A 17,015-nucleotide genomic window follows, 5' to 3' on the forward strand; every position below is an offset into this window, starting at 1 on the left:
ATTGCTGAAGTGCATCCTGGGATTGCCCATAAATACGGGGGGGGGGGGAGCATGTGATGGTGTCTTTTGGCAGGAGCAAAGTCCCAGTAGGAGGTGGACGGCTGTCTCTCCTGCAGGTGTGAGGAAGGTGGTTCAGGCGGTCGGCCTAGTGAACCAGGTGTGGCGCTGAGCTGCAGAAGGATCCAGAGTGCTGACAAGTGGAGCTGCTGGAAGAGTCTTGTGGGAAAAACAGTATCGTGAGTACCAGAGCATTTGCCTAAGGGACCAGTCCAGAGAAGTCAGGGGATCAAGGAGCTAGCTCACACAAAGTGTATCAGTAAAGGGGATGCCGTGTAGTTGACCCTGAAGATTAGGAATAAAGGGCGTGCCAGGAAGGGCCCTGAAGTTGTTCAGCAGTACAGATTGCCCTTAGCTGTGACATATAAGTGAATGAGCTTTCTGAGGTAAAGTGAAGCCGTGATTAGCGTTACTCAGCATTTTCAACTCATCCCAGCCAATCGTGAAAAGTTGTACAAGTTGGATTATCCCACTCATTCCCTTCTCCTATCAAAGTTCCAAAAAAAAAAAAAAACCCAAAGCTACTGGACTGTTTCCTAACTGAGCAAAAAGACTTGGGAAAATGTCAAACTGTCATTGTTGTTGCTAATGGTAACCCAGGAGAACCCGTAATCAGCAGCTCCCAAGGGAGTAGTGCTACATTTAAATAGTTCAAGTTGGAGTATCCCACTATTCCCTTCTCCCATCCAAGTTCCACAATAAATACCAAAAGCCCTGGACTTTTTGAGTAACGAGCAACTGGGCGCAAGGACGGATGTGTGAACTGTTCTTAAGTGACAGTCTGCAGGCAATCAGAGGAGGCCTGAGAAGTCATCACATAGCAAGCCCTACAGGGACAATGCTACACACAAGCCTCAAGCACTGCCTGGAGGCAAGATGGATTTCACCTGTGCCATCTGGGGAATGTCAGAGGCTTTGGTCAGTATTTTTGGGTGGTCAATTTGCAAATTACTTAAACAATATTAGTGCTGGAAGGGCAGGGGTACTTAAAAAAAAAGGCCAATACATGAAAAATAGGCTTTTTCACCTATACAATTGGACCCCCTATGCATAATGAATTTTGGTCCTGCCTATACAGTACCTAATCTCAAGTTACAAAGCCCATAGCTTGGCCTACCTGTCCTCCGAGGGGTTGACCAGTGTTCTCATCCACAAAGACAAAGGTCTTCAGACTGAAGCGGGAGTAGTGGGTCGGAAACATAATTGTGGAGGTGCTATCAATTGGTATCAGCTTAGAGATGTAGTTATCACCAGTGAATGGGCATCTGTAATTACATAAAGATGCCTATGACACGAGTAAAGCATGTATCTAAACAAATAACCCATCACAAACCTGGCCCATCATTGCATATGTTGAAACAAATTATAAAATGAGACACTAACTTCCAGAGATGTATAGTAACTAAGTAGAACTACTTCACTACTGTACTTAAGTACCGAAAGGCGGTATCTGTACTTTCCTAGAGTAGAATTTTTTTTCTCCTACTTCCACTTTTACTTCACTATATTTTTTCGATGATTTCAAATACTTCTACTCAATATTTTTTTTTTTGTGCTGCATAGTTACTCGTTACTATTTTAAAAATTACCACTGCCAGAACAGTAGATGGCAGGTTTCATGAAGCTCAAAACATGTGTATTATCAGCACATAAATAAAAGCTGAATTTGAAATAAAAAATATGATGTTCAAACTTTGGACTTCTTTCTTTAATAACTACATAACACAGTACTTGTACTTTTACTTTCAGTACTTGAGTAGCATTTTTTTTTTCAAAACTACTGGTACTTTTACTTTCAGTACTTGAGTAGCAAAATATTTAAAAAAACTACTTGCAATACTGAAGTACAAAAAATGTTGAATACTTTAGTACTTCTACTCAAGTCACTTTTTGATCGAGCACTTGTACTTTTTAAGTATGGGTTTTGAGTACTTTATACAACTCTGCTAACTTCAAACGTAATTGTATCTAAAACCAACAGTAGATTTTGTGACGTTAGAACACTTATCAGGTTTGTATTGCCATCTGCTTCCCAGTCAGGGAGATTTGTTCTGTCATTCCTGGCAACTGGTCAGCAGAGCAGAAAGTCAAGGAAAAGCCAACATTTGTAGCTCTCAAACAAGAATAAAATGAATTCTTCCAATTAGGCTCTTGTGTCACCTTTCCAAGATGGCATTTCCTTCCTTTTGAAGAAATGTCCTCACTTCCTATCAGGTTTTGTAACAATTGCAACAAATGGCTCCCTGGGGAATGTTTATTTGCTTCTGTTTATTGTGTTAAAGAAGAGCCTCACCTAAAAGGGGGAAAGTCCTGCTTTAAGGCCTCCTTCCTGGTCCGCTTTCAGAAATTGCAATTTTGAGGTACCCGCTGCCACTTCCAATTGAATCGCCTAGGCAATTCAAGTAGAAATGGCAGCAGGTATCTGTCAAAAGTTATCCTCTCCCCCTCCCTCCCCGTAGTCTTTTGGGACCTGTCACAGTGTAGGACCATTCACAATGTGCATTGCGGCCCACGTAAGCGCAGTGGGCACCTGGCTATGAAGCCACAAGCTGTCACAGCCAGGTGCCCACAGTTAAGATGCCGGCATTGGGGACCAAAGACTGGTGGAGAAAATTGCTCAGGTAAGCACAGCCCTGGTTCCTAGGACAGGAGAGTGTAGTAAAAGTCAGCATCTACAGTTTTTGTAGCTGCTGACCTAAGGCGTTTGTTACCCCAACACTTCAAATTCCTGTTGTGTCTGCTGCAACATGCACCTATACGAGAAAGGATCCTGCCCCCTTTGAATTGCTTCCTTTGTATGAAATCTCTGGTGTTGCTGCTAGTCTCCTTGCTTTCCTATTAAAAACTGACCACACTAAGTAGGAGAGCACATCATGGTCAGTTCTTTAGCGATGCTGGGAACTCCCATGTACTCTCCCCCAATGATCAAACCATGATCAAATGATTATACCTATACAAAAAATGTTTTGCCTTTTATTTTAAACTGAATGGTTTGTTTTACGAGGTGATCGTTTACAATCACGTACATTTTTAAAACGACTGGAGCTCCTCTTTAGTCTCTTTTTGATCTATTAAATCCTTTGCCCTGGTTTTAAACTTTGGATAGTAAAATATTTTTTTTTCTGGCAGTAAATACTTTATACAGCCCACTTCCTCTTGTCTGATCATTAGCTTAGGCTAATGACATCTTGCACAGCTCTCTCTCCAACTCTCGTGAGAGTTTGCCATTGCCAGCCAGGAAGGGAGGGATGAGTCATAGAAAAACCAAGAAGAGCTGCAGAGCTGGAGGGAGCTGGAAGAGGATAGATAACAACAAGAGACTGCAGTGTGTGTGTGTGTGTCCAGGAAGTGAACAAGCACCAGCTTCAGCTGCCCAGTTAAGATAGCTGCAGCCAGAGACTTAGTGGAGGGAGATTTCCGCGCATATTTGGCAAGTACAGAATCACAGTATATTATATAAAATATTATGCAAAGTGGTTGGAGGGAAGCGTCGGAATGGCAATGATGTTTTTATTGCAAATTATGTGAGCAGTCTGTAGTTCCTCGTTAATGCCTAAATAAAATGCTGATGGTTGAATACTACAATGTATCAATTTTAAGCTTCACTTACCCTTTAACAAGTATTGGCCACTGTATTTCATACAATGGGTCTGTGGTTGGGGTAGCCCAGCACTGGTGCAGCACAAGGCTAAGGTAGGAGTCATTCTTTCCAAGTAACCGAACCTCAGCATACACTGGATCCCGCAGTACCTTTACCACTGGATAGTCCTGGTCTTCATAGTAGTTACTGTACTGTGAATCTGAAAGATAAAAAATGAAACCTAGCTGGGAGAGCAGGAATGTGCCAGGAAAAAAAAAAAAAAAAAAAACTACCAAACAAACCACCAACACACACACTGAAGCCCAGCAGTCTTAGCCCCATTTTGAGCAAGCTCTTTGCACCTCAATCCCTCTCAATCTAGTCCCTGTCCTGGGTTGCCCCAGAGTAACATATTCCCAGCTGCAAATTTTTGTCATTTTTATATGCATTTAAATAAAATTTTGGTATTGTTAGTTCCTCCCCTTCCACCTTCAACTCCTATGCCATCTCACAAGTAGAATCTCTGGGGCTTTTAAAATCAACCCCACTAGGGTCTCTTTCCTCATAAGACCATCCCTGCCCTGATCAAGCAAACATGGGAAGGGGCAGCATTTAAAATACTTTAAAATCTACAAATATGTGGTGTTCAGTTTTTGGGAGCTTGGAGAGGAATGCAACACCTGTAGTCGGTTCCATGGCACAACACAGTGGGGTTAGTAAAGGGAACATTCCCCTGGGCTGACAATGCAAACTGGGTAAAAATATTTGCAGCTGGGAAGGGTGTTGCAAAGGGTACCCAGTTGGATTTTGCAGGGCAAAGTTTGGTGAAAGGCATTTAAATCTTCCTTTAGTCCTCTTTGGCCCTTTCATGTCTTTCCAGGAACAAGAGGGGAAAGGGCAGGCGGGGCAGATATTATGCATACTCTCCTACAGCCATTGGAGCCCACCCTTCTCCAGAAAGGGCATTGAAACCTCAAACACTCACTAGCACCCACTCCACCGTTTTCAGTAATCACCTTTCCATGACAGGTTCTCTTTGCCCCATCTGCATAAGCTTCCAGAAATAGAAGGATCAGTCTTTAGGCTAGGAATTATTTATCTGACCTCCTCCAATCCCTGGGAGGTGTGCCTGGGGAAAATAGAGATAAAAAAAGTGTTTGGCAGGGCCTGTTCGGAGCCCTTTTTCTGGGGCTCTGCCCCTGGGAGGCAGCCTGTTTTACTGAAGAGCTGTTATCAGGCCTTAGCACATGCATAGCTGAGGGTCCGAATTAGAAAAAAAAAAAGATGCTAGTCATGCAGAATGGAAAAATTTTGTTTTGGGGGGGGGGATTTAGGTTACGAATTTCATTTTGTTGATTCGTTTAGTTTAACTTTGATTGGTTTTATTTTCTAACGAATTCCAAATTTTCGAAATACAAAAATTGACCGATTTGAATTCTGTGTGAAGAATAAATGGTTAACAATGAGCCCGGGAAGCCGGGATGACTTCTCTGCTGACAGATGAATGTAAAAACAAAAGAATGGTGGCAGTGAAAAAAAATGCAGAAAAAGAAACCAACACCACCACCACCCACAACCGGCTCCCCCAATACCAGACCCTTATTCGAGCATGAAGCCCACCCCTCCTGAACCTCAGCATAAACTAAAACTTCATCTGAATGTATATTCAGAACAAAAACTCAGCATGTCTAGAAATTGCTGGAGGACCTTACCTTAGGAAGCTGGGCTGGTGAAGGACCCCTTTCACTAAAGCTAGTTGGGGAGCGGTTTCTGGACTTTAAGAAACTTTTGCCTAGAGCTCCAGGTGTGCCTATGCTTTGATGGTTAGATGCCAGAGGATGCTACAAGGACTGGGACTGTTCTTACAGAGTCTGACAAGGTGGCTGTCTCCAAGGCTGCTACAAAAAAAAAAAAAAATGGAGTCTGAAATTGGTCAGTGTGCTCTGGAGCCGGTACCTGGGCTGGCAGCCTCTGAACAGGTAAGGTGTACTTGTATTATTTCCAGGGACCTATTTGGGGGTGAGCACTACATGCAGTGGCATAGCGTGGGGGAGGGGGGCAGCTGGTGGACTCGCCCCGGATGCCACATTTAGAGGGGTGCAAAAAAAACTGCGTCATCCCGAGTATGCTGTGTTGCGGCCTATTGCCTCCCCAACTATTCCTCCCCCTGGCCCGGGACTCTGCCATCTGCGCTTACAGGCTGGAATGGAGGAGGTACGACTGCTGTTGGTGGACCTACCAGTGGGGGATGCCGAGGAGTGGGGTGACCCCAAAACAGTACTGTACAGTGCTGAGGAGAGCGCTGATCAGCCTGATGGAAGCCATGGAGAGGGAGGAGGAGGATCCACTGATCTATATGGTCCTGTATGTAGGGGGGCGCAAGCAGTGCTGTACTGAGGGCTGGAGATCACGTCTCAGCAAATGTACAGAGCTGTCAGTTAGTAGGAATCAGGTTAGTCAGTGAAGTGGTCAGGTAGGTCAGTACTACTGTACTAGTGGAAGTGACTCAGGCAGTGCTAAAAGTCCATGGGTTAGGGGGTGCGCAAATGACTTGCCTTGCCCTGGGTGCTGACAACCCACATGACACCACAGACTACTACATGTGTTATGCAGTAATAAACTCTTCCCATCTCCCACAATATCCTGCCTGCAAATGATCACACGTTCTCCCAAAAGAAACCATAAGCTGCTGCACAGGCATATTCCACTGTGGCCACCAACAAAACAAAACAAAAAAGGTAGGCGAAATATAAAATTTCAGCCAGCAAAAATTCATAAACAGACAGCGCTGACCAATTAGATTCTGGTCCATACTTGCAACACTGTTTGGAGAAGGGAGAAAGCAACAGGGATTTTTATTCCCTGGACCTTTGGGTGGCTTGCGAGAGCCTAGACAGCTCAGGATCGCAGAAGGCAAGTACAGTGGGGACTGAGGGGGGGGGGGCTCTCATGTAAGGTCACCTTTACAAACAAACATTCTGTAAAAGGTGAACATCAAGATTAAATTAGGACTTTAAAATAGTTTTAAACATGGGCGTATTACGATGCATACCTAAACTAATCCTCATGTCAAACTCCATTGGCCCTTCACTGGAAACTGGCGGTGGAGGTGGCAAAGTCATTACTTGTACTTTCAGCGGCAGGAAACCAGCAACACCAAAACTGCAACGAATCAGCAACCTGTATAGGAGGCAGTGCACATGATCAAAAAAAAAAAAAACACTGAAACCTGTTATGTGTAGCCATTTTTGGAAACTTAAAAAAAGGTCACACTTCCATGAAGAATTGAACCATTGCAAGTCTACATGTCAATCTCTGGAAGGCCCCTGGGGAATGTCATTCTGAAGGGCATTTATGTAATGTGGAAAGTATCCATTACTGAGGTACAAACTCTGTATAAATGTGGAATACAGGTCGTCTTTATCTGGATGGTCCCCTTAGTCTATCTGCCATTCTCTGCGCAATACTCCATTTTATGCACCCCCATCCCCTTTTCCACACACACTTTTGATATAGTGCCATTGGAGGTTAAGATGTGCAGCAGGAACACGTTTCCAGTAGGTTTATGTGATGTGTTGAAGGTGTACTGTTGCAATTATTCAATTCTGAACAAAGCAAGACTTAGGATTTAGTAAATACCAAAAATAATGAGCTGGGTGACTAAACACCAGTTCCCCAGCATATAGGTGTAGCAGATCCCAAATATGCATATATATGGGGAAGGAGGAGGAGTACACAGATTTTTCCTAGAGGTGGTGGTAATGCTTAAGTTTCAAAATGGTGGTCTAGCTTCAAAACTGTGTAGCGCCCTTCTAGGTACAGTGGGGAGAACATGTATTTGATGCACTGCAGATTTTGCAGGATTTCCTACTTACAAAGCATGTAGAGGTCTAATTTTTATCATGGGTACTAAAACTGTGAAAGACGGAATCTAAAACAAAAATCCAGAAAAATCACATTGTATGATTTTCAAGTAATTATATTGCATGCCATAAGTATTTGCAGAACTTAATATTTGGTACAGAAACCTTATTTGCAATTTTAGAGATCAAACCTAGTCAAGAACTACAGGAAAACGTATGCACACTGCAGCAGGGATTTTGGCCCACTCCTCCATTCAGAGCTTCTGCAGGTTTTGGGGCTGTCGCTGGGCAATACGGACTTTCAGCTCCATCCAAAGATTTTCTATTGGGTTCAGAACTGGAGACTGGCTAGGCCACTCCAGGACCTTAAAATGCTTCTTACGGAACCACTCCTTAGTTGCCCTGGCTGTGTGTTTCGGGTCGTTGCCATGCTGGAAGACCCAGCCACGACCCATCTTCAATGCTCTAACCGGGGGGAGGTTGTTGGCCAAGATCTCGCAATACATGGCTCCGTCCATCCTCCTCTCAATACGGTGCAGTCGTCCTGTCCCCTTCGCAGAAAAGCATCACCAAAGAATGATGTTTCCACCTCCATGCTTCACAGTTGGGATGGTGTTCTTGGGGATTTACTCATCCTTCCTCCAAACATGGCGGGTGGAGTTTAGACCAAAAAGCTCTATTTTTGTCTCATCAGACCACATGACCTTCTCCCATTCCTCCTCTGGATCATCCAGATGGTCACTGGCAAACTTCAGACTGGCCTGCACATGCGCTGGCTTGATCAGGAGGGACCTTGCGTGCGCTGCAGGATTTTAATCCATGACGGCGTAGTGTGTTACTAATGGTTTTCTTTGAGACTGTGGTCCCAGCTTCCTTCAGGTCATTGACTAGGTCCTGCCGTGTTCTGATCTGAACCCTCACCTTCCTCGTGATCATTGATGCCCCACGAGGGGAGATCTTGCATGGAGCCCCAGACCGAGGGAGATTGACCGTCATCTTGAACTTCCATTTTCTAATAATTGCACCAACAGTTGTTGCCTTCTCACCAAGCTGCTTGCCTATTGTCCTGTAGCCCATCCCAAACTTGTGCAGATCTACAATTTTATCCCTAATATTCTTACACAGCTCTCTGGTCTTGGCCATTGTGGAGAGGTTGGAGTCTGAGTGTGTGGACAGGTGTTTTTTATACAGGTAAAAAGTTCAAACAGGTGCAGTTAATACAGGTAATGAGTGGAGAACAGGAGGGCTTCTTAAAGAAAATATAAACAGGTCTGTGAGCTGGAATTCTTACTGGTTGGTAGGTGATCAAATACTTCTGTCATGCAAAAAATATGCAAATTTAAATATCATACAATGTGATTTTCTGGATTTTGGTTTTAGATTCCGTCTCTCACAGTTGAAGGAGTACCGATGATAAAAATGACAGACCTCTACATGCTTTGCAAGTAGGAAAACCTGCAAAATCGGCAGTGTATCAAATACTTGTTCTCCCCACTGTAGGGGCTAGAGTGATATCTTTAGTTTCTCTGCCTAACAGGGAGACCGCGAGGCAAATTTATATACCGTCTGCTTAACAGAGCTGTGACTGTTTAGCAGACTGCTCAGTGTGCTCTGGTACAGCTCATGTCGTCTTGGTTTCGCAATGATCCAGTAGCAATGGCGTATACAGGCGGTCCCAAGGTTACAAACAAGATAGGGACTGTAGGTTTGTTCTTAAGTCAAATTTGTTGCAAGTCATAGCAGGTACTTTTAAGTGTAGCCCCAGCCAAAATAATTTTTAAGTTTTTTGTATAGCATAGTGAAGGGTTAACACCCCTGTACTATTTGTTTTGCTGTCTCTATCCCTGTTCAGAAGATTTCACCTTGCTTTCTGTCCCTATGACAACTGGATTTTGAAAATTTTGGGCTTTTGAGGAAAGAAGGATTAGTGATAATGCTTCAGTGGAGACACCTTTTTCCCCCCCATGAGAACTTTTACAGGAGTGAATTTCCCTTACTAGGGGGAGATTTCACCTCACTTCCTGTTGTCTCCCTCCATTTAAGTCGAAGTCCTTTGTAAGTCAGATTTTTGTAACCCGGGGACTGCCTGTACTGGATAGTGGATAGAAACCTGGCAGATGAGCATGGGAGGGTTATACAGCCCTGGTTAATGCGAAGGGGGGGGGGGGATATGCCCAGAAGAGCATGTGGGCTCTGGGCCAGTCTTCCTCTAGAGCGAGGTCCAGGTGGGGAGGGGGGGGGGGGCTGCTGGCTCTCCCCAGCACAGGCTGCCATGTGACCTAAGGGCCTGAAAACACTGAAGCTGACACCCATGGTTCTCGTGCAAGCTGACTGAGGGAAAATGTCCATTTATCCTGTCTGGTATCACAGAGGAAGGTGACCTGCAGCCAGGGTCTTGTGAGTACAGACCCCCCTAGAGAGACTGTTGTTGCTAAAATCCCCCTCTTTGTGCTAGAAGTCAGCATACTGGGTGTAAGCTAAAGGGGACACTGGCTAGTGTCTTGAAGAAGCAAGGTCCACTAAATTTCCTCTACTACAAAAAGGGACTTGCTTAATTCTGTACAGCCGGCTGCACAAGTCTACTGAGTCTGCTATACAGTTCTATTGCAGTTGTCGTCACATGTGAAGAGTTAAATTTGGAGTTTTCTACCAACAGACTCTCTAGGGGGGTCTGTACTCACAAGGCCCTGGATGCAGGTCATCTTCCTCGGTGATACCAGATGGGATCCATGGAAATTCTCCCTCAGTCAACTTGCACGAGAACCATGGGTGTCAGCTTCAGTGTTTCCAGACCCTTAGGTTGCATGGCAGCCTGTGCTGGGGAGAGGCAGCAGCCCCCCCCCCCCCCCATCTGGACCTCGCTCTAGAGGAAGACTGGCCCAGAGCCCATAAGCTCTTCAGATAGAAGTACAGTCACCCAGCATGCCTTGGGGGCAGATCCCCCTCCTAATTAGCCAGGGCTGTATAAACCTCCCATGCTCTCATCTGCCAGGTTTCTACCCACTATCCAGTAAAGAAAAAAAAAAAAACAAACACACCTCCCCTGGACAGGTTATTAAAGACAACAAGCAGACGTGTGTGCACCTGGCTGTGTAAAAATACCCTGCAACTGGCTGTGGATCAGTGGGAGAGCTGGGCACAATTATTCAAGCAGCTCCTGTGGGTTAGCGCTACAACTGTATGTATACTTTTCTTGCATCAGAGTCATTGGCGATTATAGGCATGACCTCCAACAGTTTGTTTTTTCCAATTCTCTAATAGCAAAATGTACTGGGGGGAGGGGTGTGGAGATGGATCATGATGGGAGTGATGGACGAGGATAAAATAGTTTTAGAAGTTGGATCTTTGATGGTGTGAACAGTTGGATGTTGGGATTGGGGTTGAATTGCAAGTTTATTTTGGAATGTGTTCCACAGAATCTAAGATGTGACATTTAGTCATTAAATTAATCATTTTGTTGTTTAGAACCTACATCTCGCTAGTACTCTGCTTTGTTTGGAACCTTTTAATTCCATGGTATACTTTCCAACATACCACCATAAACCTACTAAAGGGGTGCCCACAACCTGGGCTTTTCTACTGTAGCACTGCTTGATATTCACTGTGGGTTCCCCCTGGTTACCAGTACATGGCTAGAATTAGGAATAAGTCCTTATTTCTCCTTGGCTCACATGCCAATAATCAATCCAGGGGGTATTTGGTTGCTTTTGTTGGTTTGTTTTAGCATGGGGATAGGAGAAGGAAATCGTGGGATACTCCAACGTTAACTATTCACAGTAATTGAGGACTCCTATTTTCTCTGTTTCACATTAGGGTTGAAACAGCCAGGCTGTCGATTCATCCTGCCACTTTGGATGGATGTGGATTCAGTCTCTTACCTTTAAGACAACTGGGTGAACAATGAGTCACCTTCAGAACACTTTCCCCAGTAGCCTTTCTCTTCCTTCTCTGCCGACACCCATCCACTGACTGTCCTACAAGCGGGGGTGGCCCCCCTCAGGCCAGGCCCCTTGACATGAATCCCTGTACTCGCCATATTGCAGTCCCAGGGCCTCCAGTGTCTCCCCTCTTAGTCAGCTTCCCTGGACCTCTGGGCTCAGCTCCTCTCAACCACTCCTCTGGCCCTCAGGACAACCTCCTGCAACCACATGGCCCCTCTACAGAGGAGGCAGTCACCCCGTCCCTCCAGGACTCTGCTCTCCAGCTAAAGACCCCGCAGCACATGTGCCCCTGGCATATATACAGTATCCCGCAATGCACCAAGGTGCCCTGCCCTCTGCCAATCATCAGGACTGTATCAAAAGCCTATGTACCCATTCGCCAGCTTTCCTCCCACTGTCCAACATGCCTCCCTATTGGACACTCTTCAGACTGAATGAAAATCGCATACTGAGCACAATGAGCAGACTTTAAAAAACAGATACTGCTCCCTGATGGGCAGAGAGCAATATAGATTTACCTGCAGCTCCCCTGGTAAGCAGACAGAGCTCAAAACTATACTTTCTCACTAGCACCTACCTAGGAGGGTGCTACACTAATTTGCTGCACCTTCCACTCACCATCCTGAAGTCCCTCAAAAGGCTATCGGTTTGGGCTCTCCGAGCATCTAGAGCCAACTGGATCTTCGGTGCATGGAGACAACCATGCTGGCCACAAGCATTGTGTAAGGTTGCATATACCAAAAAGGTTGTCTGCAGCCTTTCAGATGTACAGTATCTCACAAAAGTGAGTACACCCCTCACAGTTTTGTAAATATTTTATTATACATCTTTTGATGCGACACTGAAGAAATTACAGTTTGCTACAATGTAAAGTAGTGAGTGTCCAGCTTGTATAACCGTGTCAATTTGCTGTCCCCACAAAATAACTCACAGCCATTAATGTCTAAATCACTGCCAACAAAAGTGAGTACATCCCTAAGTGGAAATGTCCAAATTGGGCCCAAAGTGTCAATATTTTGTGTGGCCCCAATTAATTTCCAGAACTGCCCTAACTCTCTTGGGTATGGAGTTCACCAGAGCTTCACAGGTTGCCACTGGAGTCCTCTTCCACTCCTCCATGACGACATCACTGAGCTGGTGGATGTTAGAGACCTTGCGCTCCTCCACTTTCCATTTGAGGATGCCCCACAGATGTTTAATAGGTTTTAGGTCTGGAGAGATGCTTGGCCAGTCCATCACCTTTACCCTCAGCTTCTTTAGCAAGGCAGTGGTCATCTTAGAGGTGCGTTTGGGGTTATGTTGGCATACTTCCCTGTGGCCCAGTCTCCGATGGGAGGGGAATCATGCTCTGCTTCAGTATGTCAAAGTACATACAGTATTGGTATTCATGGTTCCCTCAATGAACTGTAGCTCCCCAGTGCAAGCAGCACTCATGCAGCCCCAGACAATGACACTCCCACCACCATGCTTCACTGTAGGCAAGACTCACTTGTCTTTGTACTCCTCACCTGGTTGACACCACACACTCTTGACACCATCTGAACCAAATAAGTTTATCTTGATCTCATCAGACCACAGGATATGGTTCTAGTAATTCATGTCCTTAGTCTGCTTGTCTTCAGCGAACTGTTTAGGGGCTTTTTGCATCATCTTTATAAGAGGCATCCTTCTGGGACGACAGCCATGCAGACCAATTTGATGCAGTGTATGGTCTGAGCATTGACAGGCTGACCCCCAAGAGTTCTTTGCCATGAGGTGCCATGTTGAACTTCCAGTGGTCAGTAAGAGAGAGCGATAACACCAAATTTAACACACCTGCTCCCCATTCACACCTGAGACCTTCTGACTCTAACAAGTCACATGACACCATGGAGGAAAAATGGCTAATTGGGCCCAATTTGGACACATTCACTTAGGGGTGTACGCACTTTTTTTGCCAGCGGTTTAGACATTAATGGCTGTGTGTTGAGTTATTTTGAAGGGACAGCAAATTTACACTGTTATACAAGCTGTACACTCACTACCTTACATTGTAGCAAAGTGTCATTTCTTCATTGTCACATGGATATAATAAAATATTTACAAAAATGCGAGGGGTATATTCACTTTTGTGAGATCCTGTATATCACACCATTTCAACTTTTTTCAAATGTACCCAATGTTTCTGTCATTGATAGGGGGTTACCCATTTACTACTTTATAATGTTCTCTCGCCTCTATTTTTCTGTGGCTACCAGTTTTGTTTTGTTTTTTCCCCCCAGCATTAGAAACTACCTAATTGAAGACAAGGAACACACCACTGTTCTTGCTTGTAATTTTACAGAAACATTGTATTTGAGGATCGGGCACAAGCTTGACCATAGAATGACTAAGGTGGACCTTCAATAACCTGTTACCCACAGGCTAGCAGAAGTCTCTAGTTGGTGCAAACACTGCAATAGACCGTATGCAATGTCACAGTTGCACATCAAAAAATTCCAACAGTAAAAAGTCTTCACAACAGGGCCTCAGCTACTCTAGGAGGAAATGGAACCAAAAGGCTGTAGAGCAGGGGTCTTCAAACTATGGCCCTCCAGTTGTTCAGGAACTACAATTCCCATCATGCCTAGTCATGTCTGTGAATGTCAGAGTTCTACAATTCCTCATGGGACATGTAGTTCTGCAACAGCTGGATGGCCGTAGTTTGAGGATCCCTGCTGTAGAGCATCCCCTATAGAGTAAACGACATCTGGACTGAAACAGGTCAACTGTTTTTATTTGAAAGACCTCCTGAAAATGTTAGTTGTCTGCTTGCCCCTGGCTTCAGTAGTTTAAGTGCCCGTTTACCAAAATAAGAAAAAAAGTACCTGAATGTGGTTTCTCTGGTAATGGATATTCCTTTCCATGTCTGTACAGTTTCTGTGGCAAGCAGCTCATTCTCATACACGGCCTGATCTCCAACCACCTAGGGTTACATTTTGCACTCAACCTCAAGACACCATAGTTAAGAAAAAAAAAAAAAAAAAATTTGCCCAATTATAAAAACACCCCACCACACACTCATCTAGGTGGATGCAGCATTGGTCCAATGCTGCATCTGTCCCTGCTGCTTCTTAAGACAGAGCTGAGCAACCAAAGACTGCTGATCGCCCAGTTCTCAGTTGGGATCTCTCCATAGTCTTGACTGGTGAGGTCAGCCGACAGCAGACTCTTGTCTGAATATGGGTCACAGGAGTACAGAACTAAGTGCACTCCCGTTACCCATATTCAGAGCTTTGGCCCTACTTTTAACTTGAATATTCCCATTCTCAAAAAGATCCCGTTCATACCCAAGCATTTTTTTTGCTTTGCTTTTTGCTTGCAGCATAAAGCTTGAAAAGCACTTGAGCCTCTTTAGGGTAGAGGAATGCTTTTCGGACCCCATGGAAAGGAAACATGTGTGTTGTATTTTTATTTTTTTTTGGTGCTCAAAAAAAACAAAATACACAAATTTTATCCTACTACAAGATGCATATACAAACACTTGAAAGAAGCCCATCACCTGGCTTTGTTCACACCAAGAGTTGAAGGTCTGCCTCGGCAAAAATGGAGGAGATTTTAGCAAAATTTTGGTCACCACGTTAGCTGACCCAGCATTTTTAAATCCATTCCAAACATCTACCGTAGTAGGAGGGAGGAAATGGAAGCATGGGGACTACAGCTCTTTCAGACCATTCCCACCCCCCTTTTTTTTTTTTTTTATTGGATTTTAAAAAGCAGGATCTGAAAAAAATTAAAAAATCTGGCTACGCCTATGGGCAGTCCCAGGGGGTACAGTGCCTTGCAAAAGTATTCACCCCCTTGACTTTTTACATTACAGCCTTAAGTTCAATGTTTTGTCAATATTAATCAGAACACGAGAAAATTTTTTATATATATAGATATAGATATATAGATATAGATATATAGATTTTTAAGAAATACAAAACAGAAAATTGGCATGGGCGCATGTATTCATTGTTGTGAAGCCCAAAAAAAAGCTCTGGCGCAACCAATTACCTTCAGAAGTCACATTAGTGAAATGTCCACCTGTGTGCAATCTAAGTGTCACATGATCTGTGTAATGTAAACACAGGCACAGAAATGACCCGCTCACTCCTCCCAAAATCCTTTTTGGATTCATTGAGAGGAGAGAAAGGATCAAAACTGAGTACTGCATCAAGCACACACACACGTAGATAGTAGGCACATTTATCCCCCCCCCCCAAGGTAAGCCCTTCACCCACTGTCACATCGCACACTGTATATAGCTGGGTCCTATATTTCTGTATTTGTGCGACTTGGTTTAGCACTTGCGACCGTTCCTTTTAGGCTTAGGATACCCGCCAACCCCCCCCCCCCCTAATAAAGATTTAACCCCCTGATCACCCCTTCTCCCATCACATTGCACACTATATACAGTTAATATAGTGGTTTTCTGTATTTCTCCGATAGTGTGATTGTGATATCAGTTAGCGCTAGCGAGTTAGTTTCTGTCCCAAGTAGGTTTAGGGTCCCCGCCACCCCCCAATAAAGATTAAACCCCCTGATCACCCCCAGTTAACCCCTTCATTGCCCTGTCACAGTGTCACTTTTATAGTGTACAGTTTTTTTCTGATCACCATTAGGGTCACAGGTGACATTAGTTAGCCTCAGTCTAGGACAGCGCAGATCCCCAGCGCATAGTTAGATATTAGTTAACCCCTTGATTACCCCACACACAACTCCACTACTAGTATAGTTTTTGAACACATCAATATCTGATCAGAACTGTACTAGCGTCCCCATAGTTTAGTGTTCCCAAAACGCAGTGTTTGCACGATCAGCACTAATTCCTACCAGCACCTGCGTTTAGCCCCTCCTCCAAGCCCACCCCACCCAGGCAAGTGCAGTAATCAATAGATTACTGTCACTTCCAAAAAACACAAAACCGCTGTGTTAGAATCAGGCCTGATCCTTGCTAGCATTAGCAGTTTTTTGGTAGAAGTTGAAATAGTCCTTGGTAGTCCAGGTGCTTTTTTACCTGCGAGTCACACTACTGTATCTGTAAATTTAGTGAAGAGGCCTACATTATACTGACCATGTCAGATGAGAGCGATGGGGCAGCCTCACTGGCAGAATCAAGGTCAGTATATGAACCTGAAGAGAGCAGTGGCTCCCTGACAGATAGCTGAGATGACGGATGGGTCCCTGTTAAGATCATGTGTAACCTACCCTATTCCGGAGGTGCAGGAATTGCAGGGTGCTCGTATGGAGCAGAGTGTCTGTACTAGTGCCGCTCAACCTTCTGGTGAACTGGTGAGCACCAGCGGCCTAGTACACCCTGGACCTAGAACAACCAGGACTGCAGTATCACTTGGTGACTTGGCGAGTCCCATAAGTGCAGTTGAAGCTGGTGCGGTGGCTAGCACAAGTAGTGTCTCGCAGCCACCGTGAATTTGAAGACAAGCCCGTAGAGCCCATAGTGCCCTCCCTGATGTGCTGGCATATCCTAATTGGCAGCCCACTGATTCTACAGCGCCCGCGCTCTTCCCCACCCCCATTCACTGCCCCACGTGGAAACCACCAATTTTACTC

At 44.7% G+C, this 17,015-nt stretch overlaps 1 protein-coding gene across 1 annotated transcript in view; it reads right to left on the reverse strand.

The window, feature by feature from the left end:
• Window positions 1-17,015, reverse strand: part of LOC309548251 (zona pellucida sperm-binding protein 4-like) — a gene marked incomplete at its 5' end in the record, with an annotated part of 86,596 nt that overhangs the window by 30,898 nt on the left and 38,683 nt on the right. The window contains 4 exons of the mRNA XM_082248200.1: window positions 1,175-1,322; window positions 3,668-3,857; window positions 6,690-6,817; window positions 14,288-14,385. Of these exons, the coding sequence (XP_082104326.1) occupies window positions 1,175-1,322; window positions 3,668-3,857; window positions 6,690-6,817; window positions 14,288-14,385 (564 nt within the window). The remainder of the gene's footprint in view (window positions 1-1,174; window positions 1,323-3,667; window positions 3,858-6,689; window positions 6,818-14,287; window positions 14,386-17,015) is intronic.

The sequence above is a fragment of the Pelophylax lessonae genome (assembly GCF_965119305.1).
Source record: "Pelophylax lessonae genome assembly, chromosome: 2".
Taxonomy (NCBI): domain Eukaryota; kingdom Metazoa; phylum Chordata; class Amphibia; order Anura; family Ranidae; genus Pelophylax; species Pelophylax lessonae.